Raw genomic sequence first — 27,161 nt, 5'->3', positions numbered from 1 at the left:
GAGAATAGGACCCCTCAAAGGCAGCCTTTGTTTAGAGCTGCAGGAGATGAAGGAGATACTAAATGAGTATTTTGCATCGGTATTTACTGTGGAAAAGGATATGGAAGATATAGAATGTATCATGACATCTTGCAAAATGTCAATGTTACAGAGGAGGACGTGCTGGGTGTCTTGAAATGCATAAAATTGGATAAATCCCCAGGACCTGATCAGATGTACCCTAGAACTCTGTGGGAAGCTTGGGAAGTGATTGCTGGGCCTCTTATTGAGGTATTTGTATCATCGATAGTCACAGGTGAGGTGCCAGAAGACTGGAGGTTGGCTAACGTGGTGCCACTGTTTAAGAAAGGAGGAAAGGACAAGCCAGTGAGCCTGATGTCGGTGGTGGGCAAGTTGCTGGAGGGAATCCTGAGGGATAGGATATAGATGTATTTGGAAAGGCAAGGACTGATTAGGGATAGTCAACATGGCTTTGTGTGTGGGAAATCATGTCTCGCAAACTTGATTGAGTTTTTTGAAGAAGTAACAAAGAGGATTGATGAGGGCAGAGTGGTAGATGTGATCTATATGAACTTCAGTAAGGTGTTTGACAAGGTTCCCTATGGGAGACTGATTAGCAAGGTTAGATTTCATGGAATACAGGGAGAACTAGCTATTTGGCTCAAAGGTAGAATACAGAGGGTGGTGGTGGAGGCTTGCTTTTCAGACTGGAGGCCTGTGACCAGTGGAGTGCCACAAGGATCAGTGTTGGGTCAACTACTTTTTGTCATTTATATAAATGATGTGGATGTAAGTTTGCAGATGACACCAAAATTGGAGGTGTAGTGGACAGCGAAGGCGGCCACCTCAGATTACAATGGGATCTTGATCAGATGGACTAATGGGCTGAGAAGTGGCAGATGGAGTTTACTTTAGATAAATGTGAGATGCTGCATTTTGGGAAAGCAAATCTTGGCAGGACTTATACACCTAACGGTAAGGTCCTTGGGAGTGTTGCTGAACAAAGAGACCTTGGAGTGTAGGTTCAGAGCTCCTTGAAAGTGGAGTCACAGGTAGATAGGATAGTGAAGAAAGCATTTGATATGCTTTCCTTTATTGGTCAAAGTATTGAGTACAGGAGTTGGGAGGTCATGTTGCAGCTGTACAGGACATTGGTTAGGCCACTTTTGGAATACTGCGTGCAATTCTGATCTCCTTCCTATCAAGAAAGCTGTTGTGAAACTTGAAAGGGTTCAGAAAAGATTTACAAGGACGTTGCCATGGTTGGAGGATTTGAGCTATAGGGGGAGTTGAATAGGCTGGGACTGTTTTCCCTGAAGCGTTGGAGGCTGAGGGTTGACCTTATAGAGGTTTATAAAATCAGGAGGGGAACGGATAGGATAAATATAAAATGTATTTTCCCTTGGGTGGGGGAGTCAAGAATTAGACAGCATAGGTTTAGGGTGAGAGGGGAAAGTTATAAAACAGACCTAAGGGGCAATGTTTTCACACAGAGGGTGGTATGTATATGGAATGAGCTGCCAGAGGAAGTGGTGGAGGGTGGTACAATTGCAACATTTAAAAAGAATTTGGATGGGTATATGAATAGGAAGGGTTTGAAGGGATATGGGCTGGGTGCTGGCAGGTGGGACTAGATTGGGTTGGGATATCTAGTCGGCAGGGAAAAGTTGGATCAAAGGGTCTGTTTCTATGCTATACATCTATATGACTCTATGTCTGCCTAATGATTGTGTGTTTTTTGAACAAAATACTGTAGAATGAATGTGCAAGTACAAATCTGCAAATACAAATTCACCTTCTGGACTTATATGTGTGTGTATGAAAGGGAAATAGAATGTGTGAAAGAAAGTGTGTGAAGGAGAGAGTGGGAGAGTGTGTGCGTGCTTGAGAGACTGTATGTGTGTGTGTGTGATGGAGTATATGCCTGTGAGAGGGTGTGTGTGTGTGTGTGTATGTGAGAGAGAGTTTATAGTGTAGGAGGGGTCACCTGTAGTGATGAAAGACTTAAGAACTTAAGAATACTAATACATAGTATTAGTGGTATGACACTTTGGTCTTTTACTGTGAATTCTGTAACTTATGTATCTTGCCCTACTAGTGACCTGACAAAGGAGCAGTGCTCCAAAAGCTTGCAGTTTCAAGTAAATCTGTTGGACTCTAACCTCATGACATGCAATTTTTTAACTTTTTCCGCCCCAGTCCAAAACCGTCATCTCCACATCACAACTGTAGATAGATATTGTTTATACCTCCCCAAAAGAGAGATTTGCAGAGAGGGCAAAAGAACAAAATGGACAACCATCAGAATATATTACATCCCCTTCTCACTTAAAAACATATATGTAGAAATATAAAACTGCATTTGCACATAATTTCCCAGAATACAATTTGACTAAATCAACATGAACAATCTCTGAAATTTATTAGATTAGATTGAAAAGAAATGGTTACTTTAATCACAACCAAAAAAAACAATATTTCCACAGTATACAAAATATTTTTCCTTAACGTCAGTATGTCTTAATCCAAGAAGCAATGACAAGAACAATTTTGTCCTTCTGCTTACATGCTTTCAATTAACCTCAAAGTGCTGGAGAAACTCAGGAGGTCTGGAAGCATATGTGCAGAGAGAAGCAGAGTTAATGTTCCAAGGCCAATGGATCTTCTTCAAGTTGAATAGAGAAGTGGAAAAGTTATGGGTTTTATGGCTGTTGAGAAGATAGGAAGGGCAGATGGAACAGAAAGGTAGATCAGAAAAAGGTTGAGGGAGTTTGGAGATATAGTGCGTAATAGAACAAGAGGCAAAGGGAATGTTGATACAGCAAACTTTGCTTTACCTGGCACCTTATGTACCTGCACTCTCCATAAACCGGCAAAAATTATATACCTCAAACACCGCAAAGGTGACTATTATTCTGTCCAATTATTATTGTTTTTTAAAAACTTATTTACCTCAATGTAAATATATTTGTTGCTCAATCAAATGGTCACATAAAATATCAGCAGCCGATTCATTTTTGTATCAATTTCTCCTCAAATTCCATGATGTACCACAATATCCGAGTAATCAGTTTAGGATGCAAGTTGAGAAGGCCATTTGCTAGTGAGGTTTATTTATGGCAAATTTGCATTATTGTTTAAGTGATTTATCATATAAATAAAGTATAACAGTGAGGCATATAACCCCCTGCATTATGTTTCTATTAGTTAGTGTGTTTGATTTTTCCATTCTGTTGATAATCTGGAATATTTGATTAATTGGCACACTCCCAGCACCATAGGTACCAGATAATAAAAAGTTCACTGTAATTATACAGAAGATCCAAAGTAGATGCTAATGACAGAATTCAGATGAGTTCTGAAAAAACAAGATATAGTTACAGGAGTTGAGGGTGGGAAGAGGGAGATATCAAAATGGAGAGCAGAGTTCATGTTCTGAAGTTGTTGAACTCAAAGTTCAGTACTAAAAGCTCTAAATGCCTAAACAGAAGAGAAGGTGCTATTGAACCAGTTGGTACTGGGCTTCACTGGAATACTGCAGTAGGCCTAAGACAGAAATATGAGATTGAGAGCAGAATAATATATTGAAATGGCAAACAGCTGGAGGGTAAGAACTATGCTTGTGAAATGAGCCTGCAATTGATCTCCCAATTCAGTTCACAACCAAATTTTGCAGTTCCTTACCATTTTAATACACCATGCTGCTTCTCTGGCAATTAAATGGTATGTTGCTCTGTGTGAGTTTATTACCAAAAAGCAATTTTTTAATTCCACAATATTTTGTAAGTGCTTTGAGTGTTTGCATCCAATGACTGCAATTGAGTTGTTCAATTCTTTCAAGTTCAATAAGAGTTTGAGCAGGTATTTTGCAGCTTCCAAATTCTCAAGATACTATTTAACATTTCTCATTGACTTGAAGAGAGATCTTCAGATATTGACTTTGAAACATTAACTCTGCTTCTCTTTCCACAGATGCTGCTAAATCTGCTGAATATGTAGGAAGTAGGAGGCAACATAGAATAAACCTTGTGGAGCTCTCCAATGAATTGGCATTGCCACAAGTGAGTCAAAACTTCCACAGGCCAGTCTAACCTATTTGCAACATTGTCAAAGGCTATGAATGTTAATTTCATCAAACTTTGATACCATTCAGGGATGCTTTGAAAAAAAAATCAAAGCTTGGCTTTGAACTGGGGTCACTATATTACTAACAAGTTCTCTCTATTCAGCTCAAACTGTCATTTTATTGTCCTTTTTGTTCTTTCTCAATCTTTCCCCTCTGGAAGGCATTTTCTTTCCCTTTTCCTGGAATTCTCTCTCTTCCTTTCTTATGTGTAGGGCAGCACTGTGACTCAGCACAGGCACCTGGGTTTGATTCCATCCTTGGGTGACTGTGTGGACTTTGCATATTCTAGTTGTGTCTGCATGGGTTCCCTCCAGATATTCTAGTTTCCTCTTGCAGGTTAAGTGGATTAGTCATGGAAATGAAGGATTACCCAGCTAGGGTAAGTTGGTGGATCTGAGTGGGATGTGCTTTGGAGACTCGATGAGGCCTTGATGGACTGAATGGCCTGCTTCCACACTGTAAGGATTCTATAATATCTTTCTCCTTCCTGTTATTCATTTCTCTCCTGCCTGTTTTCTTTTTTGTTCTTAGAACTCTAATTCTAATTTCCAGTCTTACAGGTAAGACTTTGATAAAGTCACCTAGTCTATTTCAGGCTTCATGCCTTCTGCTCTAACAGCCCAAGCCCATGGTTACAAAAATTAACTCAGCCCTCTGTGATATTATGCATATTTGAAGAATGTCCCTATTAGTTTCGTGAGATGGCCTTCTTGCCTGATAAGTTAAAATTTAAGAGAATGGAATGACAGCTAGACACCAGGTACTCCTGGTCAAGCAATGCCTTGATTTTAAAATGCTTACCTTTGATTTGCAGTCCCTTGATAGCCTTGATCCATCTGATCTCTATGATGGTCTCCAGATATACAATCATCCAAGATATCTGTGTCCTCAAATTCTGGCCTCAAGCATTCTAGGTTTCAGTCAAGAGTGTGGTGCTGGAAAAGCACACCAGGTCAGGGCAGCACTTGAGGAGCAGGAAAATCGATGTTTTCATCAGGAAGGGCTTTCGCCTGAAATGTCAATTTTCCTACTCCTCGGATGCTGCCTGACCTTCTGTGCTTTTCCAACACCACACTCTTGACTCTAATCTCCAGCATCTGCAGTATTCACTTTCACCTATTCTAGTTTCAGTTGTGCCACACTAATAGCCAATCCTTCCTCTGCCTATTCGTTTCTCCCATGCTCTACAGTCATCCTTTAGAATTTTCTTAAAACCCATCTCTTTGCTCAATCTTTTGACCATCTGGCCAAAGATTTCTGCATGATGTTTGGTGTCAAAAGGCAGGAGAAAAATTACTTGTAAAGTAATTAAAGTGGAAGCCAACAATGATTTCAAAACACCATCGTATAGACACATGAGAGACATAGATTTGCAGAGTTATCATGACAGATGGAAAGAACAGATTGACTAATTCACTTGAGAGATTGCCATTTATACAATCAGCTAAACGGCTCCTTCCATGACCAAATTACTCTTTTAATCTATTTTATAAGTTCTCCCCAATTATTATATTTAAATGGTAATTATGCCAAGCATCTGTTCAAAATATTTAATCTATCATACATTTCATATAATCTTTCAGACTTCAAGATTTAACTTTAAAAACAAGCCACTTATTATCCTTTTACTGGAAACTGTTTTTGCTGTTATTTTCAGAACTAATAACTTATCATATGATGAGCTTGTGATGAGTTGGACAGAGTAGATCATTTAATGCATGAAGATTGAGTTCAATCTTACTGTAAATGTTGATTTCATTAGAGAATAAAATGATTGAATGACTACTTATGACTATATTACTCCAGGTTCAATGGAAATTTATTCTTTGGCTTACTACAAACAAATAATTCGCACAAGAATAAAAATTGCTCCAGTCACAGTGACAGTCATAATAACTATGCTGATCATAAAGTACAATTGATTTATGAAAGTTACTTGCCCATTTGAGTATTTTAGAATAAAATAAGCATCTGCGACTTAGTTTAATATATTACATCTCCGCACATTAGTTAAAAGTCCGTTATTTTATAAGTCCAAGTAATTCAAGTGAGTTGATGACAACTGTATAATACAGATGGAAAGGGATGAAAAGTATTAAAATGCTATTTGTTGTACTTTGACATAACACTGGCAATGCATATGTACTATTTCATTTACATTCTGTAATCTTCATCTTGGAACATAATTTTTTCAGTTTATTTGCAAGCTGGTGTGTGTGTGTTTTTTAAGTTATAAACTTACAAAAAGGAAACAATGCATATTGTTTCCTGTAATAGTCTAAAAGCTAAAGTTGCATTGGATTTTGCTCATTTATCTGAACTCATCAGATTTATTCCACAGGCTAAGAACAATCATCTGCTCGGAATTGAACAAGGGTGCAGGGAGTGGGGGGGTAGGGTGTGGTTCAAGTCATTTCACTCAATGGACAAATAATAGATCGGAGTACTTATTCTATTTTAAGCATAGTTATAGAAAACAAATCTTTAAAAGAAACTTGTCAAAATATACAATTTTAACAAAAATGCATTTTACATGACATTATTCCTTCATATTTTAGCAGGACTTTTAACATGTTTTACAGAAAATGTTACAAATTGCTGGTTATATAATTTTATCATCTAACATTTTGTTCACACCATCACATATTTTCTGCAGAGAAGCTTTGTAAGATCCAAATGGATTGTAAAGCACAGCCAAGAACTCACAATCTGAAAAGTGATTAAAAACATGGTTGATGCGTCCATGTGACTTGGCGGTGAGATGCCGGTCAACGATTTGGTGAAGCATGTCTCTGCATTCATTCAAAAGTTTGGACAGAACATGCCGATCAAAAGTAAAGTCAACCTGATGAAAACTCACAACGGTCATTGCTAACTGATGAACTTTCTTCTTGAATTTCTCCACAAGCATCATCTCATCTTGATTGAATTGATTATTCCTGTACAAGACTCCTAGTTTTATGACTACCTTGATAAGATTTTTGACAATCTTTTCTGCTTCTTTTTTGTTGTGTGTGTATTCCTTGGTTGCTTTGAATAGCTCATCCAAAACATCACTGCTTGTATCATCTATCAATGCAGTTGCTATTGACTTTGATGCCATCTTGCCAAGTATTTTCTTTTGGGCCTGAACAGCCAGGCTTTTGGAATTGAAGACTTCAGTGGCCACTGAAAATATAAAAAGATAGTTTAAGCAAATGATCCAAAATTGTGCAAATAGCAGAACTGGTTCAAATGTTTTTGTTTTGTTGAATGCACTATGTCCTTGTAATGTGACTTCTTTTCTTAAGGATACACTTTCATCAAATGCAGCACTACACAATATTTCTGGTCGTATCAGGTGAATTCTGGTACATTATTTGCTGCAAACCTGAAAGTGAATATCTGTATGTAGTTCAACATTATTTCTTTGTGTCTTTAAAGCTTGCAAAATAATTTTCAAGATCAAATTTAAAAATTCATTGTTTGTATATCTGGCAGGCACTTTTATGTAAATAGTTACATCCTTAATATTTTTGAGGCGTCAAATAATGCATTCAAATTGCTACATTATCAGATGACGAAAAATGTAGCGAAGGTAAAAATATACATTTTAAAAACTGCAAGCGTTAACAAATGTTCTACTCAATGTAAAACTGGGCACTGTGCCTGCAGTATTGTCCCTTGTACTGATCAACCACTTCACAAATTCTATCAGTGGTGGGGAGAAAGGAGTATTGGGTGGCCCGCTCAGGGAGACCCTTGAATAGCAAATTACTGAAGGCATGGCATAGGTGTGGTGGGGTGGGGGTGTGTGCGCAGGGAAGCGGTGTCAGTGCCTAGTGTCCTACATCGAATAAAGGAGCTTGCCCCATTTTCATCATCCTGGCTTGGAAATATAGCACAGTTTATTCTATGTCACTGGGTTAAAATCCTGGAACCTCTTCCCTAATAGTATCTTGGGTATATCTACACCAAACATTTTCAGAAGGCAACTCACCACCACCTTCTCAAGGGAAACTAGAGATGGGTATTAAATGCTGGCCCAGCCAGCAAGGGCCCCAACTGCTGAATTTTTTTTTAGAAAACTGCATTGGGTTGAGGTCCTCTGAGAACTCTTGGTTAAAATCTTGGAATTTTCTACTTAATCCAACTATGGTAGCACTGTTATCATAGTCCCTACATTAGTATCAGCAGAAGACGCAAGGAATAGGCAATAAATTCTGATTTACATCGCAATTTGTATATAATGAAAAGGAAAATCTGAAGCTGACTCAATTTAACAGAAAAAAAATGCATTGGAAGCTAAAACCATCTTTCCATTTTAATTTCAGTATCACTCAAATTTTGTAAATGTGTATATATAATGCACAGTCAGCAAAGATCAGTTTTATTAAAGGTTGAATTGCGTTTAGTAATAAAACAAAATTGCGCAGTTAATAAAAATCATTATTAGCAATTAACAAATATATGAGTTTGAAAGAAGGATTTGTACTCCTAAAGGTTAATGTACACTTAATCTTCAGTGACGGGAGGCAAAATGCTCGGATACTCATCTGATAATTTTTTTTAATATTCAGAGAAAGCACTTGAAGTATCACTTCTCTCGTGGTATTAAAATGTAAGAAAGAAGTAACTTACATTGACAAATTCCCACATAAGGCGTCAAACACATCAGAAGACACTATGCAATCTATTAATTATTTTTAATTGATATGGAGTCAAAATTAATCTATCAATTTACCAGAGTATCTAATAAATTTTTAAGTAATTCCTTGGTATAAGCTCGAAGATGTGGCAATCAATATGAATGTCTTTTGATATAAGGCTATGATATTTGGTTTACTACTCTTGGGATTTCCAAGTGATACCAAACTTCTAAGGAGCATAAGGACGACACCAGTGAACTGCAACAGGATCTAAATCGATTAGGCTTGCATATTTGGCAGACACGTGATATTTGGCATTTAACACAGAGAAGTTCAAGTTTCTAAAATTGTGGATGACATCAGACTTGGGATAGTCAATTTTGATAATGCAAACATTAATTGGCAAAATAAGTTCAATATAAATGTGAGGTAGTACATTTTGATAGGAATGTCATTTGTTACTCAGAAGGTGAGAGTCTAGGTAGAGAAACAACGGGATCTTGAAGCACAAGTAAAAATATCTCTAAGAGTTGCACTAAAGGTAGGCAAGGCTGTAGAAAAATGCAAACTGAGCACTTGGCTTCATTTCTCACAGCATAGAATTGAAAAGTAGGTAAGTTCTTGTTCGGACCATGCTGTGCACTGAATGGAAATCTACTGACACACAGTCAAAAAGATACAGGGATACTGGAGAAAAGATTTACAAAGATGTTACCAGATACGTGAAAGAGTACACATCTGAAAAGGATTGACAGGCCAGTTCTGTTTTCTCATAAAAATGAGCAATGACCTGAAAGATGTTTAAAAGTTACAAAAAGTCCTGAAAGTGTGCAGGCAGAAAGAGAGTTTTTTTTTGTGAAGAAGTGTACAATTACAGGCTAAGATAGTGACCAAGACGTCCAATGCAAAAATAAAAAAAATCTTTTTTTATTCAAAGGTGAAAAAGTTGATTGAAGAGACTCCTATCAATAAGGATAAAGTTAAAAATCACACAACACCAGGTTATAGTCAAACAGGTTTATCTGGAAGCATTAGCTTTCGCAGCACTGCTCCCTCATTAAGTAGCTACCTGATGAAGAAGCAGTGCTCTGAAAGCTAGTGCTGTTGGACTACAACCTGGTGTTGTGTGATTTTTAACTTTGCCCATCCCAGTCCAACACCAGCGCCTCCACAATAAGGATAAAGGGAGCCGTGACAAGTCATTTGAGGGAGAAGGGAATAGGTAGATATAATGGTCAATTTAGATGAGGAAAGATAGCAGGAAATCTCAGCGTAGCATAAACACCATGCTGGATCAGTGGGCAAAATGTTCACTTTCTGAATCACTGTCTGAGATACTATGTAATTTTAAAATCAGGATGTTGCTTGTCCAGGAGTCAACATAAGTCAGCTAACAATGCGTGGTCAGACTTGATAAGAGTTACAACAGAGACAGCAGACCTTTTGATGACTTATGCAGAGTATGGAGCTTATGGGGAGTAGAATATGGGGGAACCAGCCAAATGCAGATTGTTCAGCATGAGAAAATCAATAGCTCCTTCACTGGAGAGAGGCATTGCCATTAAAAATAGGGGAATGAGAAGATGCCTCAAGATGGAGGCACTCTCTGAAGACTCCTCAATATTTAAAAGAAGTGGGCACAGCTGGTGTCTTCGGGTCTGTGTATATATGTATTTGTGTCTTTGCGATTGTCTGCATGTGCACATGTGTGTGTCTGTGTGCATGCTTTTTTGTTAAGTTTGATATTATCTTTTAACATTTCTCATTAATTCTGAAGTGCAAAGAGTTTTGGGAGTTCTAGTCCAGGATTCTCTCAAGATAAGCTTGCAGATTGAGTCAGTAGTTAGGAAGGCAAGCGCAATTTTAAGGGTACTTGAACATAAAAGCAGAGGGCTACTTCTGAGGCTCTATAAGGCTCTGATCAGACTACATTTTGAGTATTGTGCCCCATAGGAGTTTTAGGCCCCATATCTCAAGAAGAAAGTATTGGCCCTAGTATGTGTTCAGAGGAGGTTCATGAGAATAGTGCCAGGAATGAAAAGCTTAAGACATGAGGAATGTTTGAGGACTGTGGGTCTATTCTCGATGGAGTTTAGAAGGATGGCCGGTGGGGGGAATCTAATACAATGGCCTGGACAGAGTGGAAGTTGGAAAGATGTTTCCATTGGGAGGAGAGACTAGGATGCGAGGGCACAGCCTTAGAGTAAAGGGGAGACCTTTTAGAACAGAGAAGGAGAAACATCTTCAGCCAAAGAGTGGTGAATCAATGGAATTCTTTGCCACAGAAGTGTGTGGAGACCAGGTCATTGTGTATATTAAAGATGGAAATAGATAGGTTCTTGATTAACAAGGGGATCAATGGTTAAAGGTAAAAAGTGGGAGAATGGGATTGAGAAACGTATTAGCCACGGCAGAGCAGACTCGATGGGCTGAATGGCCTAATTTCTGCTCCTATGTCTTATGGTCTTAACCACAGATGCTAGGTCTGGTGCTTGGAAATTTTCTGTCTCGTCAGAATGTATCCTTTCTGTGTACACTGAAATATATCTTAAATGTTCGCAATGTGGGCTGAATCTTATGATTTTTTTGGTTAAGTGCAGGGTGATTCACTGCAAGAGTGATCTAGTTGCCTTGTCGTAACCTGCCAAACCGGCTGTGTTAATTACCTATCACGCCCCATGGCACATCCAATTCTGCCCCATCTTACCATATACCATTCCTTGAACAACTTATTACACAGCGAATTCCTTGCATCCATGCCATCTTTGAAAGGCCACTGTGCACCCAGAAGAGCACTGGCATTCTGTAATTGCCCTGCTCCATCAAGGATAGCATCACAAGATGTTGGAAAAGGGGAAGAGTCTCCAACAGGGACTTTGTGGACAGGATGGTGCAAAGGAGAGAAGCCCTCTTCCCAGAAGGCTGATACTGGAGGCCATGTCACTAGGTCCTGCCAGCCTGGCTGAAGGTCATTGTCAGAGTGCTGACCCTTACCTGCTATTCACAATTATGCACTTCTGTCCCTGAAGATACTATCCCAAGAGGTATGCCAAATCCCTGGTAGAAAGTATCTTAGCCTGTCCCTGATGTCTGTTGGTAATTCAGTCAACTCAAACTCTGGGCTGAAGCTGCTCAAAGGTGACATACTTACTTCAGATATGTTTGCCCTCAACAAACTGGCATCCAGTATCTCCTACATGCTGCAGCTGTGATACATCACCCTTTGTAGCACCACTAATGTGTTTTAATTAATTATTTAACATATTGTACTTACGCTTTTATATATTTTCTTAACCACACTACCAGTCACTATACTATTTTGAACTTAAGGGATAGAATGAGTTTTAATCACTTATCAGATACTCACCAAATAATTAGCTTCCTTGTCTGTAGCTGAGTAACAACCAATTCCTGAATATGGGAGTACAAGCAAAAGCAAAGAAGCACCTCTTTGCCTGACTTCTTCAATTACCCAACTCACACCACACTGTTATAAGTAGCAGTCAAGTGGTAAGTCACAGTACATTAACTACATTTATATGATCCTAACACAAAAGAGTTGGGCTGGCCCAATTATAGAGGAATGGCTTAATCTACTTTTTAAACCAACTGCTCTTTCATTGGAGATCTTTTTCTACCACTGTTTAAGCTGAAAAGTTTAGAATTTAAACTACAAAAATCAAAATTAGATTTGTACAAGATTAAGGGCTTCTTAGCCCTCAACAGATATCATTCAGTCTACAATGGGTGTTGAGTTCCATCAATACACCCTGCAATTATTCTTATTGGATACAGAGTACCTCTACAACTTTCCCCCACAAAGCAATAGCCTTGAAATATACCCAAGATCATCCAAGCAGACCAGCAATGATGAGAAGTTGTGACAAATGTGTGCACAAGCCTATCTGCACTTCTGTGAAAATCTACTCTTGTGAGTTACACTAGAAGGAGCAGAGATGGAGATGTCTATGGAGAGAGAAAGATGAATTTTTGAAGCTGTTTCAGTTTTAGTAATATTAATTTATTCAGCATTTTACCATACATACAATTTATTCAGTAATTTGTTTTGTAATCCAAGATGGTGCCAGAACATGGTGACATTATACAATTTTAATTGTACCTAAGTGCAAGTGACAATATTAAATAATTCTTTTTCAAATCTAGACACTGACCAATATCGGTGTTACATTACCACATTAGAGCTGCTACACACTTGAAATTGCTTCACTTAGTTTCCTAAATTACCAAAGATGCCTTGCGACAAAGGGCACAAAATGGTGGAATGTTTGCTTGGTGACTGAGTGTGGAATGAAGTCGGGTTCATTGCTAGAAACAGAACACAGAAACAGTACTGCAACTGAGCTAGTACAATGTAGAATCAAAATGCAGCTTCAATCAAAAACACAAAATCCTTCAAATTCCTCCCTGCAGCTACAGATTAGCAACAAAGAGTTTACAATTTGCAGAGTGAACAGCAAATTTCAGATTCACGCCAAACAATGTTAGTGTATTTCTTCTGTCTAATTAAAGAAACCAACCAAACAATTTAAAAAGTTTAATTTACTGGAATTTCAAACTAGAGGGTGTAGGAATTTATTTAAAATGCTGAATACAATGATGGTCCCTCATGTTGCCTTATAAATTTCATATAAATTCATTCACTATGCACCATGGGCAAACCTCAGGAGCAACATTGTTGTGAAACAAAATAAAATTCTTACCATCTAATACAGTCTGATCATGAAAAATAAACAAGCATTCTTGAAAGTCTATTAAAACCTTTTAAATTTCAAGTGGGTACTGACTTACAAAAACAAACATACGTCAGCCCATGATACTTCAAGGGGAGCTAAAGTCTTAATAGACTGTCTAAGATGCTAATCAAATTATAAATTCAGCATCCCTGATAAGATGATAAATTTTGAAAGTCAGCCAAACATTCATAATTAACATTTTGGGGGAAAAGTCAACAATTATTTAACCACTAGGACAGACAACTTCCCAGCTGAATTTTTCTTTGTTATGTGTCTCACTGATTGCTGCAAAGTCTGGGATGGGGGATATTTTGAAAAATCTTCAACCCATGAATAAACAGACCTTACCCTCTTCAAGAGTCTTTGACAATATAGTCCATAAGTTCACAACTCCTAAACTGCGTTAAATCCATTGCACCAGTCAGAATAGAATCCATGACCTGTTGCATTCAGATTTCTTTAAACACTGCTCACTGTTGTTGATAATACAGTCTTGCAAATTGGGGGCAGGATTTTCACATCATGGTGCCAGCTATCATTTTCAAAGATCCAAGGAGCCTTTCCAACTTTATGAAGATCTGTCTACTTTTGTCTAATTGCACTTTTTTTAAAACAGAAATATTTTTTCTAAATTAAAGGTTGTTATTATGTAGAAATGTGAAAAACCATTTTAAATAAATCGGACTCAGTGGGCATAAAAAATGTACTGTTACAGAACACAGGAAAAAAAAATTCAATTTGGTCTCGGGTTTTACGGTGTTCACTATGGGAAAACTGTAATCCAGTCACTCATCCAAAATTTTTATTAAAAAAGCATGTTTCAGTAAACATCCAAACCTCAGGAAAGGCCCTTCAACCCAGGTCATATAAAGTTCATCCAACCAATTGAGGAAGGATTTTGCATGCTGAGACCACTATAAAAAAACCATTTAAAGTTACTTCTTCTGGAGTTCTCTGCTTGAAGGAAGGTCCAACTCACACCCTGGTCTCTGTCACCACTAAGGCAAGGAGGCAGATCCCAAATCTACTCCAGGTCAGGATGGGAATCCACTCCAGCCATGCAATTATCTCAAACGTGATCCAAATTTCATTCCCCGACTAACTCACTCCATTGCTTTCATTGGAATTGTCTGAGAATAAATCAGTCTGTTCATCACCTTACTATCACCTTTTATCCCAAATGAGCCTTCATGCTCATATCCCTGTCATCACTGAGACAAGCTGCTTTCACCTCCTTAAATTTGATTTATCCTGACCTTGTCCAAATCTCAGCGCATCTGTTGCTGAAAGCCTCACATTTTTGTTACATATAGATTTGATCATTCTGGTGCACTCTTGGCTGGCTTCTGATATTGTACTCCAACTAAACCTGAGCTCATACAAGTCTCTGTTGAACATATCTTAATTCACAGCACGTCTTTGCAAGCTCACCATTTTGAATTCAAGACTCTAGTGTTTGTTTTCACATCCCACCAAGGGCCTGACATCTCCGTTAAACCTGTATTCTGCATTCAAGTTCAACCTTCCAAAATGAATCACTTCACACTTTTCCAGGATGAATTCCATCTGCCACTCATATGCCCAGTTCTGCATGCTGTCAATGTCCTGCTGCAACCTACAAAACCTCTCTACACTATCTACCACCCCACCAACCTTCATGTCATCAGAAAACTTACTAATCCACCCTCATCCAAGTCATTTATAAGAATTACAAAAAGCAGAGGTCCCAGAACACATCCCTATGGAATATCACTGGACATTGAGTTCTAGTCTGAATACTTTCCATCTGCTACCATCCTTTGTCTTCTAGGAGCCAGCCAATTCTGTATCCCAGTCAGATTTCCCTATATCCCACACCTCCTTACTTTCTGAATGAGTCTATTTTGGGGAACCTTATCAAATGTCTTGCTAAATTCATGCACACCACATCTACTCCTCTACCTTCATCAATGTGTTTTGTCACATCGTTAAAGAGTTCAATAAGGTTTGTGAGGCATGATCTGTCCTTCACAAAGCAATGCTGACAATCTCTAATCAAACTATAGTTTTCCAAGTAAACATAAATCCTGTCTCTCAGAATCTTCTCCAATAATTTGTCCACCACAGACATAAGACTAACTGGTCTGTAATTCCCAGGATTATCTCTATTCCCTTTCTTGAACAAGTGAATAACATTTACCACCCTCCAATCGTCTGGCACTACTCCAGTGGACAGTGAGCATGCAAAGATCATCACTAAAGGTGCACCAATCTTTTCCCTCGCTTCCTGAGGTAACCTAGGGTATATTCCATCTGGCTCATGGGATTTATCTATCCTTACATGTTTTTCAAAATTTTCAGCACATCCTCCTTCCTAGCATCAACATTTTCAAGCATATTAGCCTGTTTCACACTGTCCTCACATATGACAAAGTCCTTCTCAGTAGTGAATATAGAAGCAATGTATTCATTTAGGACCTCCCCTACTTCCTCTGACTCTAGCCACAAATTCCCTTCACAATCCCTGATCGGCCCTACCCCCATCCTGGCCTTCCTCTTGTTCCTCACGTAAGTGTAGAATGCCTTAGAGTTTCCTTAATCCTACCTACTAAAGTTTTATCATGCTGTTATTGTAACTCTCCTAAGTCCATTCTTCAGTTCCTTCCTGGCTACCCTGTAACCCTCTGAAGCCCTATCTGATCCTTGCTTTCTTACCTTAAGTAAGCTTCTTTCTTCCTTTTGACTAGATGTTCTACATCCCTTGTCACTTAAGGTTCCTTCACCCTCCCTTCCCTTCTTTGCCTAGGTGGAACAAACCTATTCAGCACTAACAGCAAGTGCTCTCTAAATAACCTCCACATTTCTGTAATGCATTTCCCTGAGAACATCTGTTCCCAATCTAGATGCTCCAGCTCCTGCCTAACAATATTGCAATTCCCCCTCCCCCAATTAAATACTTTCCTATACTGTCTGCTCCTATCTCTCTCCAAAATTACAGCATAGGTCAGGGAGTTATGATCACTGTCATCGAAATGCTCTCCCATTGAGAGATTTGACATCTGGCCTGGTTCATTGCTCAGCACCAAATCCAATATGGCCTCCCCTCTTGTCAGCCTATCTACATATTAAGTCAGGAATCCTTCCTGGATTCACCTGACAAAAACTGCTCTATCCAAACTATTTGAACTATGTAGGTTCCATCAATATTTAGGAAGCTAAAGTCACCCATGACAATAACCCAGTTACTCCTGCACCTTTCCAAAATCTGCTCCGAATCTGTTCCTCCATGTCTCTCTTGCTACTAGGGGTCTGTAGTTAATTCCCAATAAGGTGACTGCTCCTTTCCTATTTTTGACTTCAACCTATACTGACTCTGTAGACAAACCCTCCTTGACCACCTCCCTTTCTGCAGCTGTGATACAATCCTTGATTAGCAATGCCACTCCCCCACCTCTTTTATCTCCCCACCCCATTCCTTTTGAAACATCTAAACCACAGAATATTCAACAACCATTCCTACCACTGTGATACCCGGGTTTCTGTAACAGCCACAACATCATAGTTCCAATGTTCTAAGTTTATCACCCTTATTCCTGATACATCTTGCGTTAAAATAGATGCACTTCAACTCAACACATTGACTGCAACTTTGCCCTATCAACTGCCTATCTCTCCTCAGACTCTCTGCACACTGTATCTGGCTGTTCACCGGCTACTCCATCCTCAGATGTGTAGCTCCAGTTCCCACCCTCTTGCCAACTAGTTTAAACTCTCCCGAAGAGCTCTAGCAAACCCTCTATAGAAGGTATCCCAATGATCTGCATATCTGAAGCCTTCTCTCCTACACCAGCCTTGCAGCCATGTGATCATCCGCACTCGCTCTCTGTTCCTAGCCTCACTAACACGTGGCACCAGTAGCAATCTTGAGATTACTACTCTGCTCCTTCTGCCTTCTAGATTCCAACCTAACTCCCTGTATTCTCTTATCTGTGACACATTTTATTCACTGCGTCACTGGTACCAATGTGTCCCACGACTTCTGGCTGCTCTCCCTCCCCATAAAGAATACTGCAGACTCAACCCGAGACATCCCTGACCTTGGCACCCGAGAGGCAACATACCATCTGGGAGTCTCGTTCACGACCACAGAATCTCCTGTCTGTTCCTCTGACTATTGAATCTCCTATCATTATTGCTCTCCTATTCTTCCCCCCTTCCCTTGTGAGCCATAGAGCCAGGCTCAGTGCCAGAAACTTGGCCCTGGTAGATCAATGCCCCAACAGTATCCAAGATGGTCTACTTGCTGTTGTACTTAACAGTGTACTGTCTGACTGAGCTTTTGATCATTTGACCTAAAATCTCCTTAGGTGGCTTGGTATCATATATTGTGCATTAGACTCTTGTTCAGTGTCTTGGAACATCTTATTCTCATAACAGAAATTGTTAATGCTGATCTACAGGGAATGTTAGACACATTTTCCTTCTCACTGCCATGCAAACGTAGCAAGTTATCAAGTTCCTTCACAAACACTTGGCATTTCCTCTGCCTACACTAAGCTTTAGGACATCTGTCAGCAACAGAATTTAAACCCGTGGTGTGGACATCATCAACACATATCATCATTAATTTTTCTACTTCTAAAGATCACCAGATACATATGATAAGCAGACAGGACTTTCCTGCTGGCTTTACAAATGTGTATGAAATCTACAAATTTAAGGAAAGACATGACTTCACCATTTAACAGAATTTACTAAGCTTCTGTGAAAACTGAATCATCAGGAAATTAAAATTCTCCAAGAAGCATAGAAGGCAAAGCTATAAAACAGAATAATTAAATTGAATGAAATTTGTCTTTTTCACATTCTTTTTGTTCTAATTTAAAAATCTGAGGATGAGGTGATGAGGGCCTGAAGATCAAGGGAAAACAGAAGGACAACAAGAGAAATCAACAATGTCATAGAGTCATAGAGATGTACAGCACGGAAACAGACCCTTCGGTCCAACCCGTCCGTGCCGACCAGATATCCCAACCCAATATTGTCCCACCTGCCTGCACCCGGCCCATATCCCTCCAAACCCTTCTTATTCATATACCCACCCAAATACCTCTTAAATGTTGCAATTTTACCAGCCTCCATCACTTCATCTGGCAGCTCATTCCATACCCGTACCACCCTCTGCGTGAAAGGTTGCCCCTTAGGTCTCTTTTATATCATTCCTCTCTCACCCTAAACCTATGCCCTCTAATTCTGGACTCCCCCACCCCAGGGAAAAGACTTTGCCTATTTACTCTATCCATGCCCCTCATAACTTTGTGAACCTCTATAAGGTCACCCCTCAGCCTCCGACACTCCAGGGAAAACAGCCCCAGCCTGCTCAGCCTCTCCCTATAGCTCAAATCTTCCAACCCTGACAACATCCTTGTAAATCTTTCCTGAAATCTTTCAGGTTTCACAACATCTTTCCGATAGGAAGACCAGAATTGCAATCAATATTTCAACAGTAGCCTAACCAATGTCCTTTACAGCCGCAGCATGACCTCCCAACTCCTGTACTCAATACTCTGACCAATAAAAGAAAGCATACTATACACCTTCTTCACTACCCTATTTACCTGCGACTCCACTTTCAAGGAGCTATGAACCTGCACTCCAAGGTCTCTTTGTTCAGCAACACTCCCTGGGACCTTACAATTAAGTATATATGATTCCTGCTAAGATTTGCTTTCCCAAAATGCGCACCTCACATTTATTGGAATTAAACTCCATCTGCCACTTCTCAGTCCATTGGCCCATCTGGTCAAGATCTTATTGTAATCTGAAGTAACCTTCTTCACTGTCCACTACACCTCCAATTTTGTTGTCATCTGAAAACTTACTAACTGTACCTCTTATGCTCGTGTCGTCCAAATCATTTATGTAAATGACAAAACGTAGAGGACCCAACACCAACCCTTGTGGCACTCCACTGGTCACAGGCCTCCACTCTGAAAAACAACCCTCCACCAGTACCTTCTGTCTTCCACCTTTGAGCCAGTTCTGTACCAAATGGCTAGTTCTCTCTGTATTCCTGGAGATCTAACCTTGCTAATCAGTCTCCCATTGGGATCCTTGTCGAACACCTTACTGAAGTCCATATAGATCACATCTACTGCTCTGCCATCATCAATCCTCTTTGTTACTTCTTCACAAAACTCAATCAAGTTTGTGAGACATGATTTCCCACGCACAAAGCCATGTTGACTATCCTGAATCAGTCCTTGACACTTGTTTAAAAACTTACTAACTTTGCACTAAAATATGCCATTGTCTCATCATTTCCAATTTGATTGGATTACATTTCTTTATTTTTAAATGAAGCTTTCATTTGGATGAAAATCTTAATTTGTTTCAATGTCTCCGATTTGTCTATGGTTAGACCACACGTTTGCACAATACTGCTAAACATCTTTCCTCCAAACTCAGTGGAACTTATTTCACTTGCGGCTGAGGATCTTGTCAGGAACTGTGGGCCATCTTGAGGGCTGATTCACATTTTCCTGCTGCCAATGAACAGTTTCTGCATTTGCGTGACTGTTCTAGATGATTCAATAGAATGCATTCTCTGGAGTAGGTTGGATCTTTTAACACACATCTCTAATGTTAAGTAGTCAGGTGTGATCCAAACAGTTCTCTGGATCTGGAAAGTCATCAGTCTTGGTCAGTGCATAACAGCAGGCCTTGCATTGTTTACAGTTACAGTGTAAGGGGGAATTAAAAAAGCAAGGGTTTGTAGGTGTTGCTTCAGTCTCTGAGAACTATGAGGAATATCTGGTTCATCTCCGAGAATATTCACATTTTTATGAAAATCAATTTCTGCTGGGACTTCTGGTGTTGATTGGAAGTTCAACTTAGTTCTCCCCAGTTATGGGCTGGTGTTCCACCTTGTCAGGATTTCAGTCATTGAGAGTAGGAGGCAAGGAACACAATCTTCCATAATGGGAAGCAGACTCAACTTAACCTGCTGATGCAAATCAGGTCTTTGAGGAAGTGCCATGCATGTACTTATGGAGGATGTTACAACTTCCGACTGATGGTTTTACCCTACCCAGATTTGTTGGCCAATTCTGACAACAATGAAATGAGATGGCCAGATCCATTGGGACGTGGGTTCTTTGATTTATACTTATCTAAGTGCTTCTCAAATTTACAGAGATTTTCGTTGAAAGACTAAAAACTGCCCAAGCACATAACTAAAAGTAAATCAGCTTTCATCTTAATTCTCACTTCCTACCCAACAGTGCTCACCAGCAACAATCACCTCCTTCCCTCCGGGAACCCTTAACATCTCTCCTACTGATGTTTACCCCAGTCAGACAGTATTCACACTAGTCTCTGCAATGTTCAACTCCTTCCTCACTCCATTGATCCCAACTGCCAGAATCCCTGGCTCTTATTTAGCTAGTCCCAGAAGAGTCAACATTGTTGGAGATGGGAAGCAGGGTTTGATGTTTTGGGGAATGCAAAATGAGTATACTTCGAGGTTAGGGTGGGAAAAGGGTGAGCTATAAGGGGAGTAAGCACTATTGGGGGAGAGAACAATGTCAAGGAATGAAAGGGTGGGTGCATGCTAGCAAAGGTGAAGGATGAGACATGACAGATATTGAGGGATTACAGGTGAAGGAGGGGCAGTACAATATTTGGGATGAGGGAAGACATGAACTTTGTCACCACTGATTCAAACTGAGGCTGGGATTGGAAAATGCAAAGTTTTCACTGTAGAATGGAAAGGGCATAATTTAAGTTACAGACAGAGCTGGTTTAACACTCAGACAGTGAATAGATGGACTGGGTCAATAACTCCACCGTGGTCCATGTAGAGTGGAACAATAGAATGCATTCTCTGGAGTAGGTTGGATTCTTCAACACTCATTTACCTCTGTTTTCACAGCAAAAATGGGAACACTTTTTCCTACACTGTAATGAATATCCTTTCTAATATTCCCACATCTCTGTTTGGTCAGGTATGGTGTCAATCCGCTGGGATTAGTCAATTTTGAGAACGAAGACTTTATTGCTTATTTTGCTGAAGGTGAGGTAGAGAGTGCGAGTGAAGTGCTCATGTAACAGTTTAACACTCTCTGGGTTAATGAAACTGTTCTAAAGGTGGTCAGGATTTGGGAAAACTTAAACTTCCCAGCTGGCCTGCTCACATTCTCTGAATCAAAGTTAGGGATGCAGAGGGATCAGGAAATAGTCACTTTTGAGCCACATTTACTTCTGAGAGAGACCAGGCAATTTCTTTGTGTTGCTTCTGATACCTTTCACAGAAATCTGCACTAGCTTGGTTTCTTGTAGGTGTCAAGTTGTATGGGGGAGTGGTCTAGTGGAAAATGACACTGGGTTCTGACAGTCCAGGCATCATTTGCAAACCAGAGCATGTGTCAACCACAGCCTGTTTCTCAACTCCTTGGTTCTTTCAGTTCCACTTTTCTGGTGTTCTCTCCTTGGTTCTTTATTATCTCCCTTCCTTCCTCTTTTTTCCCTCTGCTGTCCCTTTCTGATACAAATTTTCTCTTTCTTTTGCCGCAATGATTGGCCATTTCAAACACAAGTTTATCCAATTATCTATTTGCCTCATCTTTCTCCCCTCACACTATAATTCATTTTCTTTACCCTTTTAATCTTTCTTCTTGCTTTTCTTCAAGTGTCTATTAATCGTTTTCTTTCATCTTTCTCCTCTTCCTGGAGTGATTTTGCTGACTTATCAGAGGTCACGAGGTTAGTGTGGGCCAATGAAAGACAGAGAGAGAGAAAAAAAACTGAAGTCATGCGAAGAGAGGAACTCGATGGGTAACTGGACCTTTGAGTCTCAGGGTCAGATTTTCGTGGAGTTGGGAAAAATTTGTGCAAAATAAAATAGCAACACCTATAAATCTTAAGAAAGATGTGCAGAACTTGGTCCAGAAGTCCTGTCCTCATTTTTTGAAGAAACCAATAGGCAGAAAAGAGTAGTGCAAGATTCACACTTAAGAGAGAAATCAAATTCAACAGAGCCATTTGAACTCACTGCTGAGTTCAAACAGACTCCACTTCCAACTCTAAGAGTATAACCAAGTGTAACAGCCACAAAATCATGGGGTAAATGTATGTGCACTCAAAGGGTTTGTCTGTCATGACCCACAGCTTTTTTTTAAAAAAGCTGCACTTTATTTCTTTTATTAACTATCCCCTCTTTAAACTGTTGGAAAAAAGTAGCTGCAGCTGTTGGAGAATGTTAAAAAAAACTTTTATATCTTTGCTTGATGGGTCAGTTAAGGCAGTTGGTGCAGTATTTGTTGAAAATCACAACACCAGGTTAGAGTCCAACAGGTTTAATTGGAAGCACTAGCTTTTAGAGTGCTGCTCCTTCATCAGGTGGTTGTGGAGGATACAATTGTAAGGCATAGAATTTATAGCAAAAGTTTACAGTGTGATGTAACTGAAATTATACATTGAAAAATACCTCGATTGTCTGTTAATTTTCTCATCGGTTAGAGTGACCATGTTAGTTTCACTTCTGTCATATGTAAATCACAAAATATGTTTTTAAAAAGTTACATTCTCAGCAGCACACAGGGGGCTAACACCTTCAACACATTATCTGGGCTGACACCAATTGTTCAAGTTCACCTGTGAATGTAACTTTTAAAAAAACGTTTTATATGTAAATACATGATTTACATATGAAAGAAGTGAAACTAACATGGTCACTCTAACCGATGAGAGACTTAACAAACAATCAAGGTATTCTTCAATGTGTCATTTCAGTTACATCACACTGTAAACTTTTGCTATAAATTCTGTGTTTTACAATTGAGCCCTCCATAACCATGAAGGAGCAGCGCTCAGAAAGCTAGTGCTTACAATTAAACCTGTTGGACTATAACCTGGTGTTGTGTGATTTTTAACTTCGTACACCCCAGTCCAACACTGGCATCTCCAAATCAGTACTTGTTGGCATTTCTCGAAAGACAATTATATCATTACATGAGCTTGATTGACTTTTAAAAAGCAGCAGTTATATCAGTGAGGGAGAATTGAGTTTGCAGATTAACATAGAACATAGAACAGTACAGCACAGAACAGGCCCTTCAGCCCATGATGTTGTGTCGACCATTGATCCTCATGTATGCACCCTCAAACTTCTGTGACCATATGCATGTCCAGCAGTCTATTAAATGTCCCCAATGACCTTGCTTCCACAAGTGCTGCTGGCAACGCATTCCATGCTCTCACAACTCTGTGTAAAGAACCCGCCTCTGACATCCCCTCTATAATTTCCTCCAACCAGCTTAAAACTATGAACCCTCGTGTTAGCCATTTCTGCCCTGGGAAATAGTCTCTGGCTATCGACTCTATCTATGCCTCTCATTATCTTGCCTAACGGGCAACTTTTTCACGCAGAGTGGTACGTGTATGGAATGAACTGCCAGAGGAAGTGGTGGAGGCTGGTACAATTGCAACATTTAAAAGGCATTTGGGTGGGTATATGAATAGGATGGGTTTGGAGGGGTATGGACCGGGTGCTGGCAGGTGGGACTGGATTGGGTTGGGATATCTGGTTGGCATGGACGGATAGGGCCGAAGGGTCTGTTTCCTTCTGTACATGTCTTTGATTCTATGACTGCTTGAAGGGTAATAAAAGATTTACTATTGCTGATCTGGAATAAGTACAGATGTTTGTTTGTTTTGATAAAAGATTAAACACTTGATTTTTTTAAAAAAGATTTGAATGGGTTTCATGAATGGGAGTTTTTTTCACTAGTGCGCAGAGTAATGGTGGCTTTAAATTTTTAGAAGTTTATTTAATTTCAATCTCTACATGGTTTTTGAGGTCTGCCCATATGCCAAGGAGAGTTGGCATTAAATTGGCCTGGAGGATAGAAGAAACTTGTTTGCGTAAAAATATACTAGCCTCAGGAAAAGTGCTACCGAGAGAACCAAACCAAACCATTCTGTCTCAGCATTTGTCTACATCCGTGGTCATCAAGGATCTGCTCTGTGGTCTATGAACCTAAATCAGCTTTACAATGCCTCCCCAACATTTTGTATACAGGGGTGCTTTAAAGTGAGACCAATCTTCAAGATTATGATGCAAGTTACCTGCCTCAGTCGAGAAACTCCAGCCTTTTGTCTCCGAACACAACCTGTCTTATGATAAACATCCTGGGGAACTTGACAGATAGTGAGACCAGCTGGATAAGAGCATACAGTCCTACACGATGATTGGGGAGGGGTATTATGGCCACAAATAAGCAGAGTAACAGGCTGTCAGGCACTCAATAAATTTGAGACATAAGCCAAGAAAACTGCAAACTTTGTGTCAAACAGTAAATGGACTGAAAATCCAGAGTGGAAGAGTGCTCAGAATGTGAAAGACCTGGATGGCCGCAGGATTAAAGAAGAAGTGGAAAAAGAAATTGGGAAACCATTTAAATCATCAACATACGAATGTTGATGTTCTCAATAAGTACCTGTGGGAAGCCTACTGCAGTTTGTTACAAAAGTAAACAGCACTGCAGACGAGTAAATGGTGCAAAAGTTCAATAAAACCACCGTGGCACCTACTTTCTTGTATAAAGTTAATCTAGACTCCAAATTCCTGCCCCCTTTCACTGCCAGATTAATCTAATTAGTTTTTCTGTACCTCCAACTTTGCAAAACGGAAGCTAAAGTCTCAGTGAAACCCTCATAGTGAAATGCTTTTTTCCCCATTTCTGTTTTTTTTTTAACTTCAGTTTTCAACTTGATTTATAATTCAACTCAAAGCTAAGTCTAATTCTGTTTATCTGCTGCTTTAAATCAAACTTATAAAAATAGTTTATAGTGTCAGAAATATGTTACACACTTTCATGAACAAAGGGTAACCAGGTAACCACAAACTGGTGTCAGTAAAACAAAAGTGGACATGAATGTACTGGATTTAGTTTAGATTACTTACAGGCCCTTTGGCCCAACAAGTCCACACCGACCCGCCACCACCGAGACCCATTCCCCTACATTTACCCCTTCACCTAACACTATGGGCAATTTGGTATGGCCAATTCACCTGAACTGCACATCTTTGGACTGTGGGAGGAAACCAGAGCACTCCACACAGTCAGTCACCTGAGGCGGGAATTGAACCCGGGTCTCTAGCGCTGTGAGGCAGCAGTGCTAACCACTGTGCCACCGTGCCACCCATTTAAAAACCCCTACAATCTAGGAATTGAGCTACAATCACGAGTGATAAAATTACACCTTGTAAGGCAAATGTCACAAACATCAGGAAGTGATATTAGAGATGAGAGAACTTGCTATGGTCATAATAATAGAATTCTATCCATCAAACAAATCTCAAATCTTCCACAGATTCATCAAACTGGATGTTAGTATATAGAGTAGGTTGATACAATTAACAAGGACTCATGAATTCATGAAGTTGTAGTTTCGATTTAGGATAAGTTTCATTTTCAGATCCTGATTCCATATCATGTATCTCCCAAGGCCAGATGTGATTTTTAAGTAACCAGTCAATCATGGGGCAGAGTGCATGTTAGCCTAGCAATTAAAGGAAAGTGAGTGGTATCTCAAGATTGCGGGCAAACAGGGTTCCTCATGCCTTGGGGAGAAAGTGAGGACTGCAGATGCTGGAGATCAGAGCTGAAAATGTGTTGCTGGAAAAGCGCAGCAGGTCAGGCAGCATCCAAGGAGAAGGAGAATCAACGTTTTGGGCATGAGCCCTTCTTCAGCCTCCTCATGCCTTGAGCAAGGATATAGTAAGAGAGAGCTCACTTTGAGATGCATATGCCTCTGGAGACTTCATTATTGCAGTTCAAGTTTCTACTGTCCATAACTGCCAATGGATGGCCTTTGGCTGCAGATATAGTCAACTAACATTTGTGACCAGGGAATGATGAGATGGATAAACAAGTTGTTTGAACCTCTGGTCCCCAGTCTGCCATTGGAAAGCAGCCAACAGGCATTGACTGGATTCCTCTGATAGAAGGTACAAACTGCCTGACAAAGAATTTCAGTCAGCATTTCCCCAATGTCCTCAACAGGCACATAACTGGATACCTGGTGTTCACAAGATCAATTTTCCCACTCTCCCATCTATGAACTCAACTCTGTTGCACCATTTAAAAATCAGCCATGAGCTTTCTTTGCCTCAAATCAAACATGGCCAGAAAAACCTGCTGCTGCTAATCATATACCACCCATAGATATCGCTATTGCAAATTGGACAAGGTGACCATTTGGCTCCTCAGGACTGCTCCACCTTTCGATAAGATCATGGCTAATCTGTTTGTATTTTGAATTCCACATTTCATCTATTGCCAGTAACTCTTGGTTCCATTGACTACAAGAATTTATTCACCTCTGACTTAAAAATATACAATGACGAATGTGTGCCCTTATTCCAGAAGGACTGCAATGAAAATCCTGGGAACTGTAGATCAGTAAGCTGAACATCTGTAGTCGGTACGTTACTTGAGAATATTCTGAGAGATAAGATATACATGCATTTTGAAAGACAGGGTTTGATTAGGAATAGTCAGCATGCCTCTGTGCTTGGGAGATCATGCCTCACAAATTTGTTAGAGGTCTTTGATGACGTGACCAGGAAGGTTGATGAGGGCAGGACAGAAGATGTAGTCTGTATGGATT

The 27,161-nt window shown here is 39.7% G+C and overlaps 1 protein-coding gene across 5 annotated transcripts in view; it reads right to left on the bottom strand.

Annotated features, from left to right (window-relative positions):
• Positions 1–6,000: 6,000 nt before the first annotated feature.
• Positions 6,001–27,161, bottom strand: part of LOC132827858 (tumor necrosis factor alpha-induced protein 8) — a 138,022-nt gene continuing 116,861 nt past the window's right edge. For all 5 annotated transcript variants that reach the window (XM_060844630.1, XM_060844623.1, XM_060844645.1 and 2 more), the window contains one exon: positions 6,001–7,294. In XM_060844630.1, coding sequence (XP_060700613.1) covers positions 6,729–7,294 — 566 coding nt within the window. In that variant the 3' untranslated portion in view covers positions 6,001–6,728. The remainder of the gene's footprint in view (positions 7,295–27,161) is intronic.

This window comes from Hemiscyllium ocellatum, chromosome 2 (genome assembly GCF_020745735.1).
Source record: "Hemiscyllium ocellatum isolate sHemOce1 chromosome 2, sHemOce1.pat.X.cur, whole genome shotgun sequence".
Classification (NCBI taxonomy): Eukaryota; Metazoa; Chordata; class Chondrichthyes; order Orectolobiformes; family Hemiscylliidae; genus Hemiscyllium; species Hemiscyllium ocellatum.
The sequence above is the reverse complement of the archived record's forward strand: the minus strand, read 5'-3'. Positions and strand labels throughout refer to the sequence as shown.